General features: G+C 42.6%; 1 protein-coding gene across 1 annotated transcript in view; it reads right to left on the minus strand.

Moving 5' to 3' along the window:
- LOC134611540 (hippocampus abundant transcript 1 protein-like) overlaps positions 1-27,062 on the minus strand; it is a 92,560-nt gene that overhangs the window by 30,162 nt on the left and 35,336 nt on the right. Inside the window, exons 2-6 of the mRNA XM_063455502.1 lie at positions 24,601-24,696; positions 24,456-24,518; positions 24,223-24,350; positions 23,750-23,864; positions 9,011-9,229 (exon numbers count right to left, since the gene is read on the minus strand). Coding sequence (XP_063311572.1) covers positions 9,011-9,229; positions 23,750-23,864; positions 24,223-24,350; positions 24,456-24,518; positions 24,601-24,696 — 621 coding nt within the window. The remainder of the gene's footprint in view (positions 1-9,010; positions 9,230-23,749; positions 23,865-24,222; positions 24,351-24,455; positions 24,519-24,600; positions 24,697-27,062) is intronic.

The following is a 27,062-nucleotide window of genomic DNA, read 5'->3' on the forward strand; positions in this document are numbered from 1 at the left end:
CGGAGACACAGTTCGTTTGGATTTACAAATTGAGGGCAACGCTAGCAGTCGTGCAGCGCCCCTGGGAGCAGACAAGTATGGAAGGTTCTGGCTCTGGAGATGATTGGCTGGCCGAGGTGAGGCAGCGAGTGGCCGAGTATGGGGATGATATACCCATGGAGACACGCCGGGTGATCTGGAACCAGGTCATGGCCGAGCGAAACACAAGGCTGGACCGAGAATTCCGGTTGGCAAAAGAGAGGAAGTATGCTCAGCAGCAGGAGCGTTACAGCAGCCGGGTAGAGGCTGCATCCGAGGAGGTTAGCCGTCTTTCCCTGAGGCGGCGGGAGGAACCCGAAGTGGGGGTCCTCATAGACTGGTCCTGTGAGGAACCACAACAGGCAGGTAGAGATGGGACCAAGGTCACTCCACCGGGATGCTGGGCAGCCGGCCCAGATCCCCAGCAGCAGCCAGAGTTGCCAGGTGGGGAAGCAGGTGGCCCTTACTCACAAATGTTGAGGGGCCTCACGGATTGGTCCTGGGAAGACCCACAGATGGCAGGTGGAGATGGGACTGCGGTCTCTCTACCGGCCCTACAGGGATGCTGGGCAGTCGGCCCAGATCCCCAGCGGCAGTGTGCGTTACAGGGAGCTGAAGGTGCCGTTCTTGCTCCCCAGCGGCAGTCTACGGTGCAGGGAGAGGAGCCTGTTATCCCCTCTCCCCAGCGGTTGAAGGTGTGTAAGGGAGAGGAGTTTGTTATTCCCTCTCCCCAGCGGCAGCACAGCTCACCAAGGGGAGACAGTAAGCCCCTCACCAGGGCAGATGGGACCGTGGTCTCTGCGCCCTGCCTACAGGGAGTACAGAGGGGCAGCCCTGCTCCCCAGCGGCTGAAAGTGTGTAAGGGAGAGGAGTTTGTTACCCCCTCTCCCCAACGGCAGCTTAGCACACCAAGGGGAGACAGTAAGCCCCACACCAGCGCAGATGGGACCGTGGTCTCTGCGCCCAAGCTACAGGGAGCTGAGGGGGCCGTCCTCCCTCCCCAGCAGCAGTGTGATTTGTTGGGAATTGGGAGCCCAGTCTCCATTCCCCAGCGGCAGTGTGAATTGCAGGGAATTGGGAGCCCAGTCCCCATTCCCCAGCGGCAGGCTGAGTTACAGGGGGCAGAGGTAGTTGGTCCTACCCCCCAGCAGCAGCGTGATTTTTTGGGAATAGAGAGCCCAGTCTCTATTCCCCAGCAGCAGGACACTGAATTGGGAGGAGAGACAGTCGGTCTCCCTCCACAAAGACTGAAAGTAGGCATGGGAGAGGAGATTGTTACCACCTCTCCCCAGCGGCGGATCATCAATGGGCAGAGTGTTCTAATGGGAGAGGAGCTGGTTACCACCTCTCCCCAGCGGCAGCTTAATGTACCAGGGGGAGACTGTAAGCCCCACACCTGTGCAGATGGGACCGTGGTCTCTGCACTTCCAGCACAGGGGGTAGGGACGGTCGGTCCTGCCCCCCTACAACAGGGCTGTTTAGCCAAAGGGGAGCCAGTCTGTCTCCAGCAGCAGAGCTGTGTAACTAAAGGGGAGACAGTCGGTCTCCAGCAGCAGAGCTGTGTAACTCAAGGGGAGACAGTCGGTCTCCAGCAGCAGAGCTGCGCAGCTAAAGGGGAGACAGTCGGTCTCCAGCAACCAGGCTCCAACCAGACTACTCCCGTAGTAGTGCTGGCACCAGGGCAGAGTACCGCTGGTCTCTGCCCACTCAGCAACCCACCAAAACAGCCTACCAGTCCCCCACACAGCCGGGGTGAGGCACCTGGACCTGGACAAGTTTTTCCATTACTCCATAGGTGTAGTAACCATTCATTGTGGGTGGGCTGTACTGCTGTTTCTGTTTTGTGGGTGGGCTGCTGGACTAACAAGGGCACTGACCGGCAAGAGGTCAGGTACCCTGTTAGTCTGTTTGGAAAAGGGGAGAAATGTGGCGAAACCAACCTCGCCACTGGGCCCTGGAGAAGCCTGTTTGCTAGCCTCCTACCTGCTGACTATGGCCCCTGGGTTATTTGGGGCATATTGTACTTTATATTGCTGCTACTGGCCCTTTAAAATCAGCAATGGATATATTGGGACTTTTGGGACTACTGTCCCTTTAAGACTGTGGAGCATATTCCAGTATACTGCCTTTAATATTACATATGTATTTATGTGTTGAGTTTAACCTGGGATATGTATGCAGCATTCACCTGATTGTTCGGTAGAATCACTCCATTCATTATATTGAGTGAAACTACCGAACAACCAGACCACCCAGGACTAAGTGTGCCTCCAATTACAGTTTGCAACAATGTTGCAAACGGGTAATTGGCAATCAGTGTAATGTATTCTTTGTCCTCTGGGTGGCCGCCATTCGGGAAACAAACACGTGGCGGCGGCCATCTTAAACTACCGAACAGCGGTGTTTTGCCGTCGAGTGTCTGGAACTAAAATCGGACACTTGACTAGGCAAACACCGCTGAGACCTCCATACTTCCAGAAATTCGTATAGAAACTACCGAATGACCCGCCGTTCGGTAGAAAGAACCCCACAAACAAGGGAATTCATTCAAACCCTCTCCAGGCTCTATAACACAGGCAATTCGCCTGTTTTCATTCCCTTGTTTGTGACCGACCGCAGGGCCAAAATGCATGGAACTGTTTTCGGATACTTTACCCATGCGGTCGGTCAAATCTTTGGAACCTCATATCTCCCGAACTGTTCATCCGAATGACTTGAATTTTGGATATGTTGTCCCCCTGAATAAGGGCTATCCAGCGATGCTGGATTTAAAGGTGTACCCCCGGGTTTTGGGGTACATCCAGAACTTGGCTGAAAAAGTGTACCGGATAATTGAGTTTAATGTTATCTGAGGGGAGGGGATGTGTGGGCTGAACCATGTATGTGATTGGTTATTTTATGCCTCCCCCTGGGTGTGGCCTGTATGTGGATTAGTGTAATAAAAGCCAGGCTGGATGAGCCAGTCCAGAGTTCCTGTTTTACCCTCAAAGTGATGTGTCGTCTCATTATTGGGGGGAAGGATTTATTGCATGCTGTTCCAGTTGACTGCTAGGAGTACAAGCCTATTCGTATGGTTCCTATGCAATGGTCTACAGCATTCATACGCTTGGGAGAATTTAAAGGTTTCTTGGATTCGGTGATTATGGTGTCTGCCAGAGTGCTTGGAGTCCTCAGGAAGCACTAGGAGCATCCTTTAACGGAGGTACTCAGTCGGGGTGCCAGGTGATCCGTTACAGGGATTATTCCACCTTCGCTTGGTTCATAGAGCAGTGTGGCTGCTCTGAACACTGTAAGTACGTTTCATTTTTATTCCACGGTCATTTTATATATGGAAAACACTATGGGCCCTCTCTTGTGATTTTATTTTCATAAGACCGGCACTGCAAGCATCATTAGAGGAATATCCTACACGTGGGGAGTTAAAATACCACTGCATGCTGTTTTACTCAGAGCTGGTCATAGCTCTTTAAATAGTAAGTTGGCACTCTTAGGACCTCAGTGTTGTCTGTTGTTGCAGTATTACCAAAGTTATTGCACCATTGGGTTTTTCCATCTTTATATATTTTATATGCTGACGTCTGTCTGGGATGGTGTAAAGAATCTTGTGAAGACACCTCCAATTGTCCAGCAATATCCTACATGTGGGGAGTACTAAATACCACTGTATGCTGTTTTACCTAGAGCTGGGCTTAGCTCTTTAAATTGAAAGTTGGCACTTCTCCACGTCTGTGTTGTTCGTGATCCTTTCCGCATTACTGTTTTGCACTATTGGTCTCCCCTCTCTGCTTTTGTATTCCATATTAGACTACTGAGATCCCAAAGAAAGAACATAAGAACACTCACTCAAGGTCCACATTGTACCTATAGAGACTTTTTCATCTCCCTTTATTTTATTTAGCGCACCCTGTATTTGTTGTCTTTTGTTCTCTCCATTCTCTGAAGGGTTTGAGGGTTACCCTTCCTTTCAGGTGTGCAGCTCTATCCCCCCTTGTGATCAGTACTGTAGCGCTGTTCCCCTCCCTTTTCTATTTACTAAAGTTTACTCCATGTCCATAAGTCAGATTGTATGGTGTGAAGAAGAGGGAGAAAGTTCTGTGTATGAGGTTGGGCCGGATCCTTGTGGATCCAGATACCTAAATATGTAAGCACTTCAGGGCACCACTTAAAACAGGACTGCAACAGCCAACTGGTCTTAAACATAGTCTGAAACGAGTTGGGAATCTCATCAAGGAATTGGCAGGATGTATGAAATTCGATGCAAGTAGGCCCTGAGCATTCTCGCCAATCGTGTCGAATCTACAGGGGTCGCAAGTGCGACCGGGCCCTCTGTGTTCCGTCATCCACCTTAGGCTTCCCCCAGGAGACGGCTGGCTGGGCCCTTGGGCAGAGTAGGCACTTGCTTACATGGACAGCAACTGCCTATTCTGCAGAAATATAGTGTCCGAGGGACCAGTAATATTTATGCTCTTCCTGCACTGCTTTTTCCACCCAGCAGTGATGCCAGGAGTTGGAATGATATCACACCAACCTAACCATCACTAAATGGCACATGAGGGAGCAGTGCAGGAAGAGCATGCAGATTACACCTCTCTTGCACAAAGATTACAGAAGCCCCAACTAGGCCCCAGGGATAGGATCCACACCAGGTCTCCCAAAGGTAGGAAAGCTGAGTGTACCCCCCCCCAATTTTTTTTTTTTTTTTAATGTAATTGTCTCTGTCAGTGAGTGTTTATCAGTGTATCTGAGCGTGCGTGTATGTCAGTGAGAATGTATTTGTTAAACAATGTGTGCCAATGTATGTGATTGTGAATCAGTGAGAACTGCCTGCCAGAGTGTGTTACTCCCCCAGCAGGTGCTTTTTTTTTCCCTTTTATAGTTGCATGGTGTATACGAGTTTTTCTATTGATATGCAGTCTTTGTATTATACCTTTGCAGCATTAAAAACTTTAACTTGGTTCTTATCAAAGTAGTTTTTCTTGTATGCCCGCAAGATTGATTGCAGTTACATATGTCACTCTTGAAAAGTTATGACAATCTGACAAGTTGCTTTAACATTAATTTAAACAATTACTATTTAACTATTTAATTTAACAATTACTATTTCTGCATTTAACTTTTTTTGTTTTCGGTTTATTTAATTACAATCCATTTCAATTCACTGATTTCTTATCTACATATACTTAATTGGGAATTAATGAGACTGGCCAGTAGCTTCTGGATACAGCTTTCATAATTACTTTGAGGTTCTTTATCCACTCTTTCTTCTCTCTCCCCTAACCTTTACATCTAATGGGATTACTTTTTTGATATTCTCTTGAGCTTATTTCTCTCTTGTAGTTTTAGATCATGTTCGTTAAATAGTTGGACTTGGTCTAGGTTACACATTCTGCATGGTTTTTGAATAAAATAAAATAAAAATTTGTGCTTTCATTATCATACTGGCTACTGACAAATTCCACACGTTATTGTTATAGTGCTGCAAAAAAGTGAATGGTAAAATTTTACAACTTTAGTCATATTTCCCTGAATTAGCAGGGTATTTCATTATTAAATAATTACAGAATTCAATACCTGTATGCACAGTTCCTGAGGGGTGTGGGCCATTTTGAATTCAGCTAAATATTTGTGATCTAGACAGACTGACATACAACCTACACTTTACATTAAGCTATAACTGCTACTGGTTAAGTGTGTAAGCATATGCAATAACAATTTTTAGTGCAGTCTGAAATTTTTTTAAATAAATAATGATGTGCTCAAATTAAAAGCATACAAAAAAAACAAACTCGTTTTCCTGGCACTATAGTGCCCCGAGGGTGCCCCCACCCTCATGGCCCCCCTCCCACCTGGCTGAATGGAGAGGAAGGGGGTTAAAAAAAACAACTCACCTTTCTCCAGCGCTGGGCTCCCTCGGCACTGGGGACTCTCCTTCTCCTTTGGCCATCATCGGCTGAATGCGCATGCGCGGCAAGAGCCGCGAGCGCATTCAGCCAGTCCATAGGAAAGCATTCTCAATGCTTTCCTATGGACGCTGGCGTCTTCCCACTGTGAAAATCACAGTGAGAAGCGCGGAAGCGCCTCTAGCGGCTGTCAATGAGATAGCCACTAGAGGCTGGATTAACCCATCTGTAAACATAGCAGTTTCTCTGAAACTGCTATGTTTACAGCAGGCAGGGTTAATCCTAGATGGACCTGGCACCCAGACCACTTCTTAAAGTGCCTATAGTGGTCCTTTAATGTTTCTAAAACATACACCCTGTCTTGGATGCCTAGGTCAAATAAACAATTGTATCTAGAGGGTCCTGTGCAAGGGAATAATATAGTATGGCTATTTTAACCCCTTAGTGACCAGACAGTTTTTAAATTTTCTTATCGTTAAGGACCAGGGCTGTTTTTACATTTCTGCCGTGTTTGTGTTTAGTTGTAATTTTCCTCTGTTACTGTTTTGAAACACTAATATTTGTGTTCAGCGAAGTCTACCGAGAAAAACAGTACCCCCCCCTGTATAGTTTTTTTTGTGTCTTGGAAAGTTACAGGGTTAAATATAGTGCTAACAAATTAAATGCTCTGGACTTTTGTTCAAATATTACATAAATATGCATGTAGAATTTAAAAATATATAAATTTTTGTATATTTGAAGTCTACGTGTATATTTCTGAAATTATTTATCTAATTATGTATATTTCGTATGTATATAAATATATATATATATACACACACACACACACACAAACTTTCATTCTAAGTGCATTTTGATATAAATATATCAACAAAACAGTTATAATAAAATTACATATAATCTAAAAAAAAAAAATTATTTTTAATTATTTTTTTATCATATAGCTAATTATACACACACACACACGTTTCATTTTACTCTAAGTGTATTTTTATATTAAAATATGTATGTAATAAACAAATACACTTAGTATGACGTTATACATAAGATATATATATACATATTATATTATAAAACTTTTTTTTAAACTTTTTTCACCAGCAGGGGCTTCTCAGGGGTTCAGTCCCCCAAGACGGAGAGGAAGTACGATGGCCGGCGGGAGAACGGTGGCGAGCGTCCGAGGTGCTGGGGGAGGCATCGAGGCATTGCTGCAATAACATTAGAGCGGCTGGAAGCGATCACAATTGCTTCCAGCGCTCAAATTTGCTGTGGATGTACGTCCGAGGTAGTTAACCATTTTTGTGTCGGACTACCCATTACGTCCGCGGTCACTAAGGGGTTAAATCACACCAATTTCTAACACAACATTAAAACCACCTGCCTAAAATAATGTAGGTCTCCCTTGTGCTGTCAAAACCATTCTGATGCGTCATGGTATGGACTCCACAAACCTCTGAAATTGTCCTGTGGTAATCTGGCAATCTTACATTAGCAGCAGATGCTTTAAGTCCTGCAAATTGCGAGATGAGGCCTCCATGGATTGGATTTGTTGTTCCAACACATCCCACAGATGCTTAATCTGATTGAGATCTGGGGAATTTAAAGGCCAAGGCAACAGCTTGAACACTTTGTCATGTTCCTTAACCATTCCTAAACAATTTTTCAGTGTGTCACGATGAATTATTCTGCAGAAAGAGGCCACTACCATTAGGAAACACCATTGTCATGAAGGGGTGCAAATGTTCTGCAAAAACCTTTAGGTAGGTGGTATGCGTCAGACATCCACACGAATCACAGGACCCAAGGTTTCCCAGCAAAACACTGCCCAGAAGAGAATACTGTCCCCCGACCTATCTTCTTGCATCCTGCTGCCATCTCTTCCCAGGTAAATGATGCATACACAACCGGCCATCAACTTGTCCTAAAAGAACAGACCAGGCAACCTTCTTCCATTGTTCCATGGACCAGTTCTGATGCGCACATCCCCTTTGAAGGCTCAGGGGACGTTAAGGGCACTCTGAATCATGTGAATACACAGGAAATTGCGATGCACTGTGTTCTGATACCTTTCTAACACTACCACTTTTTGTAGGTACTAACCACCGCAAACCAGGAAAACTCCACAATAGTTGCCGTTTTGGAGATAGCCATCACTATTTAGCCCTTTTCAAAGGCACTCCGATCTTTTCGCTTGCTCATTTTTTCTGCTTCCAAAATACGAAATGTAAGAACTGCCTGTTCACTTGCTGTCCAATATACCCAATCCCTTGACAGGTGCCATTGTAAGGCTATAATCATCTTCACCTGTCAGTAGTTTTAAAGGGACACTCCAGGCATCCAGACCACTTCTGCCCATTGGAGTGGTCTGGGTGCCAACTCACATCACCCTTAATCCTGCAAGTGTAATTTTTGCAGTTTTTATAAAGTGCAATAATTCCCTTGCAGGGTTAAGTACTCCTCTAGTGGCTATTAGACTGCCACTAGAGGGACCTCCGTGTTCTTAAAACACGAAAAGAGTTTTAAACTACGCTGGATGTCCTCACGCTATGCATGAGGACCTTCACCGTTGTTGAAATCCCTTATAGGAAAGCATTGAATAATGCTTTCCTATGGGGAGGTCTAATGCAGGCGGGCGCACGGCCGTTGCTGCGCATGCTCATTAGGTCTCCGCCGCCGACTGTGTTTATCAGCTTGTCACTGTATGTGTATATATGAATAAACCACTTAATTTAAATGCCAACACTACACAAATACAAACCTATATATGCAAAAACAAACCTGCATTCAAACACACAGACACTGCATATAAAACAAATTCTGGTAGATCCCCAACTGGCAAACGGTAGATCCCCAACTGGCAAACCATTGTGGTAGTTGTACAACAGTGGAGAATCTACCAGTTAGCCCACCCCTGCTCTATAGGGAGACACAAAACTATTCTTGTCCCAGGTTCCTCTCTTAATTGGTTCCTGTACTGTGTTGATGTTATGATGTTGACATATTGCAAAAATAATGGATGCATTCCTACGTTATTTTCTAGTAGTCAGAAATTGTAATGGAATGATCTGAGCTGCAAGTAGTTTTACACTCACCGCAAAGGGATCAGCTTGCTCCCATGATATAGGAGCACCCCAGGACACTGGTCGCATCTCTTCAGGAAGTGATTCAGGGACAGCAAGCAGGATGAAGCCTATGTCCAACAGGGCCACTCCAGAAGCCAATACAACCACCAAAGTGTCACTGTAAGCACGAGCCAGGTATGCACCAATAGCTGGACTTGTTACTAAGCTGGCGGCAAAGGTGGCTGAGACCTAAAGCAGGTAGACAAGCAAAAATGTAATGAGGGGAGACAAGGGAAACAAACTGTGTAGGAAAAATATTGAAATATTGATGGCAGAAACATTCTGTAGGTGGCTAGGCAGCTTTAAAGGGACACTGTATCTGCTTCATCTCATTGAAGATGTGATAATTGCTGGAGTCCGCTGGCACCATCCTTCCATTCAGCATTAAACTTTTTCTATGTTTTAATACTAAATGAAAGTTCCTTAGAGTCCTAATTCTCTGCACTGCTTGGGCTAACAAGGAAGCAGTCTGCAGTCTGAGCAGCAATGGATTGCGGTGATTGGCTGAGTGTATCAGGTGACTGCTTTCACCCTTTTACAGCAGCCATTGCTAGTATAAATTGGTATGGCTGGAAGGAAGTATGAAATATATTCATCCAGTAGGGGCAGGCCAGGGACCCTTATTTAGAGTGAAACTGCACTGTAATCTATTCAATGAGATTAAATTATTACTTACAATGTCCCTTTAAAGGAAAACTATAGTCACCTAAATTACTTTAGCTAAAAAAAGCAGTTTTAGTGTATAGATCATTCCCCTGCAATGTCACTGCTCAATTCACTGTCATTTTGGAGTTAAATCACTTTGTTTATGTTTATGCAGCCCTAGCCACACCTCCCCTGGCTATGATTGACAGAGCCTGCATTGAAAAAAAAAAACTGGTTTCACTTTCAAACAGATGTAATTTACCTTAAATAATTGTATCTCAATCTCTAAATTGAACTTTAATCACATACTCTTGCAGGGTCTAGCAAGCTATTAACATAGCAGGGGATAAGAAAATCTTAATTAAACAGAACTTGCAATAAAGAAAGCCTAAATAGGGCTCTCTTTACAGGAAGTGTTTATGGAAGGCTGTGCAAGTCACATGCAGGGAGGTGTGACTAGGGTTCATAAACAAAGGGATTTAACTCCTAAATGGCAGAGGACTGAGCAGTGAGGTTGCAGGGGCATGTTCTATACACCAAAACTGCTTCATTAAGCTAAAGTTGTTCAGGTGACTATAATGTCCCTTTAAGTGAATTCATATGAAGACAATAGGCATGCGATGATTGAGGGGTGGGTTTATATAGATGACTGGGGAAGGAGATGAAATATATGGATTGCAAGAGTATACATTTTATTATTATTTTTTATTATTAATACACAGACATGAGATAATGACATGGACATAAAAATGGATAGCAGGAATAAAAATTAGGGAGTATGAAATGTTTGGCAGCAACATGGAACATATTGGCAGGTGGGAAGGTTTATGACATGAGTGACAATAAAAATAACAGAAAAGGCATGAAATGGATGGCCTAAGTGAATAGGTTTAATGAGAAGACAGATTTGAGGTTTAGAGTGAATAGTCAGGTTAACACGTGGCTCATAAAAGCTAGAACTGCAGGTTTCCTCAAACTCCGGCCCCTCCAGATGTTGATGAACTACAACGCCCATGATTCTATGAATGCAGTAGATAGGCTGAGAATGGGAGTTGTAGTTCAGCAACATCTGGAGTTTGGGGAAGCCTGAGCTAGAGATTGTATGCAAATAAATTAAACAAAAAAATAATCCCTCACATTTGAAGTTTCTGTATTGGCTACAAATCTCCAGTAGTAAATTATATCCAGGCCAGGAAGTAACAAAGGATTTATGCTGATTCTAGCACTCCCACTTTGTTGAATGTGAGATAGGACTTATCCCAAACTTTCTGGTGGCAGGGGATCAGGAGGAACAACATTGTAAAGGCAGTAGATTAATTCATACAAAAACACAAGGGAAAAGTAAAGATATGGGAATACATGGAACTTCCTTGAACCATGATCTATGGAGGAGGATAAATTTGAAAGTTCCTTTAAGGCAAAAGGGTAATTTTACAGCCTTTTTTGTGAATTGGTATGAGCAGATACTCATAATTAGGAAGAGGGTAAATGGCTAGACAGAGTCCCTAAGTTTAGGTGAGCTGCAATAGCAGAGTCTACTTTTTAGTCCCAGTCCAACTCTGCCTACAGTAAAGTTAAGGATCTGCTTCAATAGCAGATGAGTAAATCACACAGGAATGAAAGGGCTAATGTCTGACTATTTGTTTTATGGCAGTGCAAGGTTGGGCACACTGGCTGTCTTTGGCTAACTCAAAGGTAAACAGACCTGTTGCTCTGCCTGGTAGCTGCAGGTCGTTTTTCTGAACAAGAAAACATTATTAATCAGTACAACCAGAGATGACATTCCTCAGGCTGCACAGCCTGTCCACTCCCCATTTTGCAGCAGCTCCTGCAACAATAGTGAGACAGCTGTCAAACACAAACACATGCAAAATCAAAAAGCACAAGGGCTGTGTACAAAATGCTGGTCAGCATTATGTTTAAGGAAAGGAACATATACTTTTTTGTAAACTGATTTTTATTTTTTAAAGAGAGAGAGAAATATTGTTCATATTATAAAAACTACTCTTGTGTAACACCTTAAGGACCAAGCTTAATATGTTTATTTTTCATTTAAATTAACAAAAAAATGTTGTTCCCGTGTTTAAATGCAATTTCTATTTGAAGGGCCACTATAGGCATTCAAACAACTTAGACTGGGGGAGTGGCCAGCCAAGCACTTGACCCAACACCTGTGTGGCTCCGATGCGACCCCACAATAAAGTCGATTGAGGACGCTAAAATATCCAACCTGAGACTATCAACTTCTCAACAATGGGGTGCAGGAATAAAAAGCAGCAGCACTCAGAGAGTAGTCACCTATGGGACAGACTCTCCTTTGAGAGGCCTACACCACCAGCGGCTTCCAAGATGGCACCCAAGGCCCAAAGTGACCAAGAAACCTCTAAGACTCTCACGAGTAAGAGAGATCGCTTACCTCACCCCGAGCATATCAGACCCCCGAATCGGAGGAAGACTCGGCTCCGTCCATCAGGGAGGATATCAGGAGGCTCCTGATTAACATGAGGAAAGTATGGAAATCAGACCTCATGGAGGCTCAAGCACAGATTAGAGTCATCCACCACAAGGCAGTGGAGGAGAGAGAGACTGCCAGGGATGGTCATCTGCAGGAGACAAAAGGCTAGCTTGAGGGACTTACCGAACAGGTACAATACCTGAATTGGGCAGTAGCCACAATGGAGGCCCGACAGACGCCAAAATGGAATACACACAAAGTTATTAAAAGAGCTTAGTGGTGTACTAGCAAAACAATTAACATATTTATTTAACCAATCATTGTTAACAGGAGTAGTCCGAGAAGATTGGAAGTTAGCGAATGCTGTGCCCATTCACAATAAAGGTAGTAGGGAGGAGTCGGGCAACTATAGGCCAGTAAGCCTTACTTCAGTAGTGGGGAAAGTAGTGGAAACCATGTTAAAGGATAGGATTGTTGAGCATCTAAAATCACATGGATTTCAAGATCAGAGACAACATGGGTTTACTTTAGGAAGCTTATGCCAAACTAATCTTATTGATTTTTTTAAATTGGGTAACTAAAATAATAGATCAGGGTGGTGCAGGAGACATTGCTTACCTAGATTTCAGTAAGGCTTTTGACACCGTTGCACATATAAGGCTTATCAATAAACTGCAATCTTTAAGCTTGGATCCCAATGTTGTTGAATGGGTAAGGCCAGTGGTGTATTTTGGTTTTGTGCTGCCCTAGGCATGACTAAACTTATGCACCCCCCTCAATCTTCATGTGCCCCACCCCTTCTGGTCAAGGCCACACCTCTTCCTTTTGAGACCCAACCATTCTGTAAACCCCACCTCTTTCTCTTCAAGCTCCACCTCTTCATCTCTGTCCTCAAACAGTTTACGAAGCAAACTTTGCCATCAAACCGCTTTCCAATACCATCTTTATCCCAAAACAACTTTACAGTGCCAGCTTTGTCCCCAACCAACTTATTAGTGCCATATTTACACCCAAACAACATTCCAGTGCCATCTTTTTTCACAGTTTGCCAGTGCCATCTGGTATATCAGGCCTCTACGCTTTAAATGCATAAACTTGGTATATCACAGCAATCAGTTATAATTGAATAAAACTGGTACATCATAGTAATCGGTTATAAATGCATAAACTAGGTATATCATGGCATTCAGCTGTAAATGCATAAACTTATATTTTGCCAATGACCTGGAGAGTGCCTTACTCTGAAGCCACTGCCTCTGAGCGAGCACCAGGATGTTTTGTTACACCTGGCGCTCAGGTCCGAGGGGAGGGTGGCAGACAGCTCAGTAGTAAGTTGAAGTTGTGGAGGCAGGTGGGGGTCACTCTGTGCAGTAACTCATGGTGTCACCCTACTAGATATCCTCCAGTATCAGACCATTCAGAATCCTTAGCGCAAAAATTTTAATTATTCAGTTTATTTACAATACCAGTATAGGATACGGTTATCACAGACCAACATTTAGAAGAAATTAAAACAGAAAACACTTGACTCCTACACATTTCAATGATTTTACAAACAAAGGTGTATTAAGCAGCTTACTCAAGTTATTCAGGTTGGACATGGAAAAGTAGAAGTCTAGCTCTCAGAACACATCAATTTCCAGGAGCAATGTTACCGACCACTATAGTGCCAGGAAAACAAACTTGGGCCAGGAAAACCCCTTCCGCTTGGTTGAATGGTTTAAAACCCATTCAGCCACTTACATTTCTCCAGACCCGGGATCCCTCGGCACTGGTGACCTCTCCTCCCCTGCCAACGTCCGCTCCGAATGCGCATGTGCAGAAAGAGTAGCGCGTGCATTCAAACCACCCATTGGAAAGCATTACTTACTCAATGCTTTCCAAGGACGTCCAGCGTCTTCTCACTGTGATTTTCACAGTGAAAATTGCGGAAGTGCCTCTAGCAGCTGTCAGTGAGACAGCCAATAGAGGCTGGATTAACCCTCAGTGAAACATAGCAGTTTCTCTGAAACTGCTATGTTTTCAGCTGCAGGGTTAAAATTAGAGGGACCTGACACCCAGACCATTTCATTGAGCTGAAGTGGTTTGGGTGCCTATAGTGGTCCTTTAAGTATCCCTCTTTAGGAGAGGCAGCATCTATTTTGGACAATAAAACTCACATTCTTATGTAATTCAGATAGATAATAAAGCTTGCACTCTAATGTAAGTAGGATAATTAATAAAGATTGCACTATAACTGAAATACATTAAAGTGCAAGCTTTATTACCTAAGTGAATTACATAATTCAGCCATAGACAATAAAAGCCATGTATAGAGAACAGCAATATAGTCTGTGACATTATACACAGCCATATAGACTGTATGTATATAGATTGAGGCAATTTACTTATTGAGAACGCCATATAGACTGCATATATATAAATAGGGGAATTTTACTTATTGAGAGAGCCATAAATTCTGTGTATAGGTAGGAGTGTGACATTATACACAGCCATACAGACTATGTATATAGATAGGGGCCTTTTACATATTGAGGGAGCCATATAGACTGCATGTATATAAAATAGGGGCATTTTACTCATTGAGGGAGCCATATATTGTGTGTGTATAGGTAGGAGTATGACATTCACGCTGTGTGTGTGTGTGTGTGTATTATATATATATATATATATATATATATATATATATATATATGAGCCTTTTATTTATAGAAAACGGCCACATAGATAAAAGTCTCCCACCTTTTTGTTGGACCTGGCTGCTCTATTGCAGTGTAAACTTTTACTCCATACTTCTCATTTTAACAAAACAACTCCCATGTAATTAAATGACAAAAATAATTGGAACAAAAAAAAAAATGAAACATCCTAGAAACATACAGTGAAACACAAATCAAACCACTTAAATAAAAAAATGGAGAAATAAATGACATTTAAAAAGAGCAAATAAACAGAATAATAGAATGGAAGAGGATGGAGAACTAACAAATATATATATATGTTAAAACTGACATTTTGTGCAGTTTAAGGATCCCTACAGTCAGGGCAGCACTGGGACAATATGTTACATGCAGCACCAGCCATTTTAATTCTGCTCACCTATTAATGAAAGGTGTGTCAGATGAAACTGAAGACCTGAAGATAGAGAGATGATCCTGCCTTCCCAACACATTGCTTAGGAAGCAAGAGGAGGAGGAGCAGAGGCTGCAATAGAGAGCTACCGCATGGTCTGTCAGGGGGAGTGTCAGCTGTCAAGTTAATGTCGGGAGAGGGGGCTGGAAGGCTCCATTAGCTGATAATCTGGAGGGGTGTGCAGCAGTTACTGGAGTGCTTATAATCAGGGCCGCCATCAGGGGGTGACAACCGTGACAGTTGTCACGGGCCCGGCGGCCCGGACTGCTCTGGCAGTCCTGGGCCCCACTTTCCCTCCCTGCACACATAGATAGCGAATATCGCTATGTGTGAAGCCGCGGGCCCCCCAGCTTCCTGTTACCGCAGAGGGGGCCCAGGCAGCACACAGCCTCTTCTCTTCTCCTCCCTGCTAATAACTGTCGCGATCGCGAGACCCGGTTGCCATGGCAACGCTCCGCGGGTCTCGCGAGAGTTATTGGAGGAGAGAAGAGGAGAAGCTGTGTGCTGCCTGGGCCCCCTCTGCGGTAACAGGGAGCCGGGGGGCCCCACCATGCCACCGGGGATGGAATCTTTCCCCTCCCTAGACACAGGTAAGCAGGGAGGGGGGAGAAACAATTGAATTAATTAAATTACATTTTTTTTTTAAAATAATGTTAATTGCCCCCCCTCCCCCTCCCCCTCCTCATTGGGCATTTACACACACACACTACATACACTGACACAACACACACACACACTACACACACTGCCACAACACACACACACACACACACACACACTCTGCATACACTGACACAACACACAATGCATACACTGACACAACACACACACCAATACAACACACAGTGCATACACCAATACAACACACAGTGCATACACCAATACAACACACAGTGCATACACTAATACAACACACAGTGCATACTCTAATACAACACACAGTGCATACTCTAATACAATACGCACTCTGCATCCGCTACACACTAACACACTCTCTGCATCCGCTACACACTAACACACTCTCTGCATCCGCTACACACTAACACACTCTCTGCATCCGCTACACACTAACACACTCTCTGCATCCGCTACACACTAACACACTCTCTGCATCCGCTACACACTAACACACTCTCTGCATCCGCTACACACTAACACACTCTCTGCATCCGCTACACACTAACACACTCTCTGCATCCGCTACACACTAACACACTCTCTGCATCCGCTACACACTAACACACTCTCTGCATCCGCTACACACTAACACACTCTCTGCATCCGCTACACACTAACACACTCTCTGCATCCGCTACACACTAACACACTCTCTGCATCCGCTACACACTAACACACTCTCTGCATCCGCTACACACTAACACACTCTCTGCATCCGCTACACACTAACACACTCTCTGCATCCGCTACACACTAACACACACTCTGCATCCGCTACACACTAACACACACTCTGCATCCGCTACACACTAACACACACTCTCCATTCGCTACACACTAACACACACTGCATTCGCTACACACTAACACACTCTGCATTTATTACACACTAACACACACTCTGCATTTATTACACACTAACACACACTCTGCATTTATTACACACTAACACACACTCTGCATTTATTACACACTAACACACACTCTGCATTTATTACACACTAACACACACTCTGCATTTATTACACACTAACACACACTCTGCATTTATTACACACTAACACACACTCTGCATTTATTACACACTAACACACACTCTGCATTTATTACACACTAACACACACTCTGCATTTATTACACACTAACACACACTCTGCATTTATTACACACTAACACACACTCTGCATTTATTACACACCAACACACACTCTGCATTTATTACACACCAACACACACTCTGCATTTATTACACACCAACACACACTCTGCATTTATTACACACCAACACACACTCTGCATTTATTACACACCAACACACACTCTGCATTTATTACACACCAACACACACTCTGCATTTATTACACACCAACACACACTCTGCATTTATTACACACCAACACACACTCTGCATTTATTACACACTAACACACACTGCATTTATTACACACTAACACACACTGCATTTATTACACACTAACACACACTGCATTTATTACACACTAACACACACTCTGCATTTATTACACACTAACACACACTCTGCATTTATTACACACTAACACACACTCTGCATTTATTACACACCAACACACACTCTGCATTTATTACACACCAACACACACTCTGCATTTATTACACACCAACACACACTCTGCATTTATTACACACCAACACACACTCTGCATTTATTACACACTAACACACACTCTGCATTTATTACACACTAACACACACTCTGCATTTATTACACACTAACACACACTCTGCATTTATTACACACTAACACACACTCTGCATTTATTACACACTAACACACACTCTGCATTTATTACACACTAACACACACTCTGCATTTATTACACACTAACACACACTCTGCAATCACTAAACTATGCACACACTCTGCAATCACTATACTGACACACACTCTGCAATCACTATACTGACACACACTCTGCAATCACTATACTGACACACACTCTGGATTCACTACACTAACATACACTCTGCATCAACTGTACACACAGCATCCACTACACAAACATCCTGTATTCACAGTACACACACTACATCCACCACAAATTGAAACATTCTGCATTCACTATACACAGACACTGTGTCTAATACACACACTACATCCACTAAACACATTACATCCACTAAACACATTGCATCCACTAAACACATTTCATCTAGTACATACAAACACTACATCCACTACTCAAACACTCTCTGCATCCGCTACACACTAACACACCCTCTGCATCCGCTACACACTAACACACCCTCTGCATTCACTACACATTAACACACCCTCTGCATTCACTACACATTAACACACCCTCTGCATTCACTACACATTAACACACCCTCTGCATTCACTACACATTAACACACCCTCTGCATTCACTACACATTAACACACCCTCTGCATTCACTACACATTAACACACCCTCTGCATTCACTACACATTAACACACCCTCTGCATTCACTACACATTAACACACCCTCTGCATTCACTACACATTAACACACCCTCTGCATTCACTACACATTAACACACCCTCTGCATTCACTACACATTAACACACCCTCTGCATTCACTACACATTAACACACCCTCTGCATTCACTACACATTAACACACCCTCTGCATTCACTACACATTAACACACCCTCTGCATTCACTACACATTAACACACCCTCTGCATTCACTACACATTAACACACCCTCTGCATTCACTACACATTAACACACACTCTGCATTCACTACACATTAACACACACTCTGCATTCACTACACATTAACACACACTCTGCATTCACTACACATTAACACACACTCTGCATTCACTACACATTAACACACACTCTGCATTCACTACACATTAACACACACTCTGCATTCACTACACATTAACACACACTCTGCATTCACTACACATTAACACACACTCTGCATTCACTACACATTAACACACACTCTGCATTCACTACACTAACACACACACTACATTCATTACACTGACACACTCTGCATTTACTACACACTAACACACACTGCATTCATTACACACTAACACACACTCTGCATTCACTAAACTATGCACACACTCTGGATTCACTATACTGACACACACTCTGCATTAACTGTACACACAGCATCCACTACACAAACATCCTGTATTCACAGTACACACACTACATCCACCACAAATTGAAACTCTGCATTCACTATACACAGACACTGCGTCTAATACACACACTACATCAACTACAGACACTGCATCCACTAAACACATTTCATCGAGTACATACAAACACTACATCCACTACACAAACACACACTACATCACTGTACACACCCTACATCCACTACTCAAACACACTCTGCGTTCACTATACACACTGCATCCGCTACACTAACACACTCTGCATTCACTGCACAAACAGTATCTAATACACACAAACACTACATCCATTACACACATTCTAATTCACTTCCACTATACACACCACATTCAGTCCCGCATCATTGTCAGCGGACTAGGTAGGGCGTGGGCGGGCCCAGGAGGGAGGGGTCGGGGGGGCCCAGACCTTGTGCTTTGTCAGGGGCCCCAGAATTTCTGATGGCAGCCCTGCTTATAATGCTGACTGACTGGTGCCTTCTAGGAGAGAGACACAGCTTATCTTGCTGCAATTTCTCCCAGTCTCACACACTTTCCCTTTTTCAAAATTAGCTTGGGAACAAAAATAAAAATTACCATAGTGAGGATGACAGCTTGTCACCCCCGTTTTTTACCGCCCCCCCTTGGAATGTGCCGCCCAAGGCGAGTGCCTTGTTTGCCTTGCTGAAGATACACCAGTGAGTAAGGCAGTGGCTGAGTAAAAGGTAACAGAGGATTGTAGTCAATGGAGTATATTCAAAGCATGGCCTTCTTACCAGTGGGGTACCTCAGGGATCTGTACTTGGACCCATATTTTTATTAGTGATATTGCAGAAGGTCTTGATGGTAAGGTATGTATTTTTGCTAATGATACTAAGTTATGTAACAGAGTTGATGTTCCAGAAGGGATAAATCATTGCAAATGATTTAGGTAAACTAGAAAAATGGTCAGCGCTGTGACAGCTGACATTGAATGTGGATAAGTGCAAGATAATTCATCATGGACGTTAAAAGCCAAGGTAAGAGTACAGAACATTTGATAGAGTCCTTACCTCAACATCTGAGGAAAGGGATTTAGGGGTAATTATTTCAGATGATTTAAAGGTAGGCAGACAATGTAATAGGGCAGCAGGAAATGCTAGCAAAATGCTTGGTTGTATGGGGAGCGGTATTAGCAGTAGAAAGAGGGAAGTGCTCATGTCATTGTACAGAACACTGGTGAGACCTCACTTGGAGTATTGTACGCAGTACTGGAGACCATATCTTCAGAAGGATATTGATACCTTAGAGAGAGTTCAGAGAAGGGCTACTAAACTGGTTCATGGATTGCAGGATAAAACTTACAAGGAAAGGTTAAAGGAACTTAACATGTATAGCTTGGAGGAAAGGTGAGACAAGGGGGGGGTCATGATAGAAACATTTAAATACAAACAGAGAATCAACACAGTAAAGGAGAAGACTATATTTAAAAGAAGAAAAAACACAACAAGAGGACAGTCTTGAATTAGAGGGGTTTAAAAAGGTTTAAAAAGTATATCGGGAAGTATTACTTTACTGAGAGGGTAGTGGATGCATGGTTGTATAGTACAGTGGTAGTGTGTTAACCTCTACCACTTCAGCCTTCCAGCTGAAGTGGTAGAGGTTAACACAGCGAAGGGGTTAAAGCACGCTTGGGATAGGCATAAGGCTATCCTAGCTATAAGATAAGGCCAGGGAATAATGAAAGCATCTGGAAAATTGGACAGACTAGGTTGGCAGAATTTTTCTTATCTCCTGTCACATTCTATGTTTCTATGAAATATCCGCCTCCACGGATTGCCTCGATGGGAAGCAAAGGGAGCAATGACCCTTTACAGATTGTGTCAGCTTTCCAGGTCAGCAAATCCGCTACAGTGCCACCTGAGGACCCAAGAGACGCCATTGCAGTCACAAGAGATGTAGCGGTGAAAGCCACAATCTTGAACTGATCCAGAATACTTGGGAAGGTGTCCTATAAAAGACTGCTCAGTGCCCATACACCGTGACCTACCTTTCTCGGACTTGACGGAGAGGAGAATGCTGGCCCTGATCGCCAGGAAGCGGAGGGACCAGTCGGTCAAATACAGATGGGGAGTGGAGGGCTCTCTAATAGACCCCCAGGGAGGTAAGACATGTACACTGACTTCCTCTAGCAACCCATAGTCGTTACTAAAGAAGTTGGGTTTGATGGGAATGCCACCTACTGAAAACCCACCCAAGAGAAAAGTCAACTGTCCAGCCACATGGTGGGGGGGCTGCCTAGTGGCAGTGATCTCTGACCAGAAGCAAAAATTACTAGGCGTATGCCTGGCACGCTGTACTGTTGTCACACTTCCACCTCCCCCAATCTACAGCCCAAGATGGGAAGTGTTATTGTTCTCTCGTGCTATTCTCTGCATAATCTGTTTTGTTTGCCTCTGATATCTTGATGCTCCATACTCCATATTGTTGATATCTTTATACCTATATTACTTTTCTCATATAATGAAAAAGATGTATGATGTATGTACAAACTCAAATAAAACACACACAAAAAACAAAAAAAAACACCTTAGGCTAAAGATGCAGTTTTAGTGCTCAATTATCTGCCATTTAGGGGTTAAATGCTCTGGAAAGCATTGGATTGGCTGAGATCACCAAATCTGATGTCTGCCAAGGATGCAGAGAGGGTACAGTTGTGTCAACCGATACAAATAAGGTGAGTAAGCTCACCTTTTTAACAAGGCCACCTAAATAGCACTTTTACAACTTTAGTGTCAGCAATACATGTTTTTATTTAAACCTCATACGGCCAATTTAGCACAAATTTATTTAAAAGTTTACAGTATTAATTTAGGTTTGCATTTTTACATGCATATTGCAATTTTGTAAACGTAATATGTGCTACTATAATAGAGATAACTAAATTGTTCTCAGCTATATCTTCTGAGTATCGAAGGACACTACACGTATACCCTTGTCCCGTTTTGTGAAATACAGAGTTGATTTCATAAACTTTTTTTTTATTACAAATTGAAGATGGTCTATGATGCATTTTGTGGCTGTTAAGTAGCGGACATATTGAAAATACTCCATAAGTGAATATAATTTGCAAAAGTGGACAACCTGGGGACTCTCACATAAATGGCTTAGAATTGAGCAGTGAGACTTCAGAGGCATGATCTATACACCAAAACTGCTTTGTTAAGGGGAACACTGACTTCTCTAGAAATTACTCCAACTGATTGAAGCATCAAAAATCATACAAATCAACAATAAATTATATTTTTTAATGAGATGTTTTCTTTTAAATGTATACAAAAGATGCAACAAATGGCATCAAAATTTAGGTCCAGCCTGGTAGGTGCAAATGCTCTATTTTACAGTAATGGTTGACAGGGATCCAAGATGGAGGTGCCTGATTTCTTGATGAATTTCTGCATTTCATCTCATTGGTCTTTTACATTTCATAAATACAGGGGATATGTAAAGATAAGATTACAAATTATTGTCAAGTGATGTAGGTTATGTGAGTCGTCCCTAAACAGACACATATTCTGTCAAAACACATAATTAAAGAATCATAATACTTAAAAATTAACTTCTTGCAAATTCTTTTACAGCTCACTATATACTTCCAAACTGTATTACCCCCACATTTGTAATCGGTAATATCCAGCGGTTTTCATACACAGACATATGTCTATAGAACATGTCTGTAACACTCAATGAATACCTTTCTTTGATAAAAAATAAATAAATATGGGAAAAGACAAAACACTCTAAGTTACCAAATAATATATTATATTAAACATATGCACTTTAATGCAGATAAATAAGTAAATAATTATCTCCTGCCATTTAGAATTAAAGGGAACCTATAGTTGCGAAAATATATACATTTTTTTTTTATCTATTCCCTTCAATCAACATGACTACCGTCCACCCCCAATAGAAGCATTGGATATGAGATACACGTCACACGTGTGGCAGAACGTCGTGCTCCTCCAATAAAATAATGCTGTAAGCAACATTTGATTGAATATCAGATTTTGACTCTGTTCTGGAGGTAGAAGGTTGCCACTAGATGTGTATTTAACTCGATGTAAACATTGTCAATGTTTACAATGTAGACAAAATGTCACCATCCTACACTGAAAGTCTAAAAACAACAGGGCCACTGCACCCAGACTACTTAATTGAGATGAAGTGGTCTGGGTGCCTTTAGTAATCCTTTAAAGGCACACAGTTTAATGGAATATCAGAGTAGTCCAACATGCAGAAGGCTGCAGATTCCCTGGTTCTGAGGCCATAATATTGTTAATAATTATTGTTGTGTTCACCCAGATGTACCTTACTTTTAGCCATGTAAATTTTTATCAGCACATGCCTTTGTTTCACTAAAACACAAGGGGATGCTTTCACCATCTCCTCATGCTTTGGTAAAACCAAGGCACACATACATATATACACATATATAAAAATATAAGAAGTTTACGCATATATATATATATATATATATATATATATATATATACATATACATATATATATATATATATACACACACACACACACACACACACACACTTTATATAAAAAGTGATCCATTCAGAATATGTAGGTCTCACCAAGCCATATGCTGTGCTTCGCTCATGCTCTTGGGTAATGTCAGCCACATAAGCAAAGATCACAGAGAAGGTGACAGCAAAGACACCCGACATGGAGATAACAGCAAAGTACCACCTGTAAAATAGTCAAAAGCAATAACACAAATGACTACATTTCCTAATCTGGTTTCAGTACAATTTAGAGAATACATCTTTAGGGCTACTTTAGACCGTAGAGAAATACACTACTAATGGGATTCTCAAAATGTTATTGTTTGTACCCCCTTATATTGGGTATAGATGTTTGTCTTGAATTATTATTCATTTGAGACTTTAAAATACAGTCTGGCTTTTTATTTACTAGTTTGTGAAATTAAACATGTTACACAAAAGAGTCGTTACACAAATCAAAAGTTGTACCAGATCTGCAATTTTATGAAGTTAGTCTCAGTCCTTAAAATAATGTGGATTCCCCCACCCACTTCAGTACTTACCATGGGCTGATCTTGAGCAGGGGGATTGGGGCACAGGTGAAAAACACAGTGAGTAGAAGGAAGGACTTTCTTCCCCATACATCTGATAGTGCACCAATAAGAGGAGCACTCAGAAAGGAAAGGAGACCCTGATAAACAAGAGGTGAAACAAGTTAGGCAACTAGACTACCACCTCAAACACAGAGTTTAGAGACATAACATATCCATGGCTGTTGCATAGAAGCTTTGCTCACCTTAACTCCATGGATCAAACCATTCATTAGGAAGGTGTGCTGGGGAAAGGTCTGGTGCAACACCTGGGAATTGAAAACCGCTAGTTTAAAAAGACAACCGAAAATTGTAAAGACTACAGCGAGGTAACTGAAAAACTTTCCATACCGTTAGCATAGGTGTTGTCAGCAGACCCCAGGCGAAAAACTCCAGGAATATGACCACCACCGCATGGTAGACACTGGGTTCTCCAACCCCTTGCCTCTGTGTAAAACATAGATGAAGACATATTTTCACTTAGAGAGCATGGAGAGTAAGTTTAAAATCTTGAAGCACTCAATTGCCCATGATCACTATTTAGTAGATATGTCCCAATGGAAACATGAATGCATTTACTTATGCATTCTTTCATTGAAGGGAGAATTTTCTTTTGTTCCCATTAGCTCCACAGATCTAACAGAAGTGGCAGGCACATTGTTATAGCTATTTTTCCTCTCTCTCATAGAGATAGAGATAAAACAACTAGCACTATGTGCCTGCCCCTTCTGTTAGAGCCATGGAAAATCAAGAAAAATCTCCCTGGCGTTCTGATTGACAGCAGACTGGTGTTTCTGTTCTTAATTAGAAAAAAAATGCTTTTTTTCCATTGAAATCAGCACTTTTATAAACTGTCACAAAGGTGACAGGCTCCAGACCTAAAGTGCTTTATGAGTGTAAGTGTGTGTATAATTAAAGTGACACTAGTCACCAAAACAACTTTAGCTTAATGAAGCAGTTTTAGGGTATAGATCATGATTCTGCAGTCTTACTGCTCAATTCCCTGTAATTTAGTTATGTCACTTTGCTTTTGCAGCCCTAGTCACACCTCCCTGGATATGGCTTACACAGCCTTCCTAAACACTTTCTGTAAAGAGTCATCTAATGTGTACACTTCCTTTACTGTAAATTAGGTTTAATTTTGAATTTCTTATCTCCTGCTTTGTTAATAGCTTGCTAGACCCTGCAGGAGCCTCTGCGTGTGATTAAAGTTAAACCTAAAGAGGAGATAAAACCTTTTAACCCCTTAAGGACCAAACTTCTGGAATAAAAGGGAATCATGACGTGTCAGGCACGTCATGTGTCCTTAAGGGGTTAAAGTTACTAACTGAAATTGAAACCATATTGTTTTCATGCATGTTGCGTCAGTCACAGTCAGGGGAGGTGTGGCTAGGGTTGCATGAACAGAAACCCAATGGACTTAACTCTTAAATAGGAGAGAATTAAGCAGTGAGACTTAAGAGGCACTTAAATTGCTTCATTAAGCGAAGGATAGTTTGGGGACTATAGTGTCCCTTTAAATACAAATAGTAAAGTCTTCAAATACCATGCAGTGGGATTAATTGCATAGATTTACATTAAAGTCTTAAATAAACCGTATTACCAGTATACCAAAAAATCATTCAGAGCAGGAAAATAAGGTGGCAGTGACATTACATTTAAAAGAGTGCCCACCCACACCAATGTAACTATGTAATGTGGACCTGTATCACTGTCTGTGGGAGTACCCCCTAATGTGGGGCTTCTAAAGGGAGGTTGCGCAATACGACGCCCTTGCCATTAAATCCTAGTTTCCAATTGTTGGGACCCATCCCTAGCAACCCCATACCTAACAGACGTTTCTCCATGATCATAGCAGCGGTGGGCCGCAAGACCATTCTTCTGGTCTGAAATCAGCCGGGTGCTACACCATTCAATTTATTCTTAAACAAAAACTCCTTTTTCCTTTTTATCATGGATTGGCTTATACCTTAACCCCTTAAGGACCAAACCTCTGGAATAAAAGGGAATAATGACATGTCACACATGTCATGTGTCCTTAAGGGGTTAAAGGGGAAACTCCAGTGCCAATCAGTTTTCCTGGCACTGCAGGTCCCCTCTCTCTCCCACCCCCGATCCCCGGTTGCTGAAGGGGTGAAAACCCCTTCAGGTCACTTACCTGAGACTCCGCCGATGTCCCTCAGCGGTGGTTTCTCCTCGCCGCCGCTCCTCCCAGTCTTTACGTCGGCCGGTGGGCGAGACTGATCCCGCCCACCGGCTGTGGAGACCTAATGCGCATGCGCTGAAATGCCGCACATGCGCATTAGAGCTCCTCATAGGAAAGCATTGAAAATGCTTTTCAATGCTTTCCTATGGGGAATTGAGCGACGCTGGAGGTCCTCACACAGCGTGAGGACGTCCAGCGACGCTCTGCTATAGAGCAGGAAGTGCCCTCTAGTGGCTGTCTAGTAGACAACCACTAGAGGTGGAGTTAACCCTGCAAGGTAATTATTTCAGTTTATAAAAAACTGCAATAATTACAGTTGCAGGGTTAAGGGTAGTGAGAGTTGGCACCCAGACCACTCCAATGGGCAGAAGTGGTCTGGGTGCCTGGATTGTCCCTTTAACCAACAAGGAAATCTTGGTCAAAACAATTATTATTATTATTATTATTATTGCCATTTATATAGCGCCAACAGATTCCGTAGCGCTTTACAATATTTTGAGAGGGGGGGGATGTAACAATAAATAAGACAATTACAAGAAAACTTACAGGAATAATAGGTTGAAGAGGACCCTGCTCAAATGAGCTTACAGTCTATAGGAGGTGGGGT

This window comes from Pelobates fuscus, chromosome 5 (genome assembly GCF_036172605.1).
Source record: "Pelobates fuscus isolate aPelFus1 chromosome 5, aPelFus1.pri, whole genome shotgun sequence".
In the NCBI taxonomy this organism is placed as follows: domain Eukaryota; kingdom Metazoa; phylum Chordata; class Amphibia; order Anura; family Pelobatidae; genus Pelobates; species Pelobates fuscus.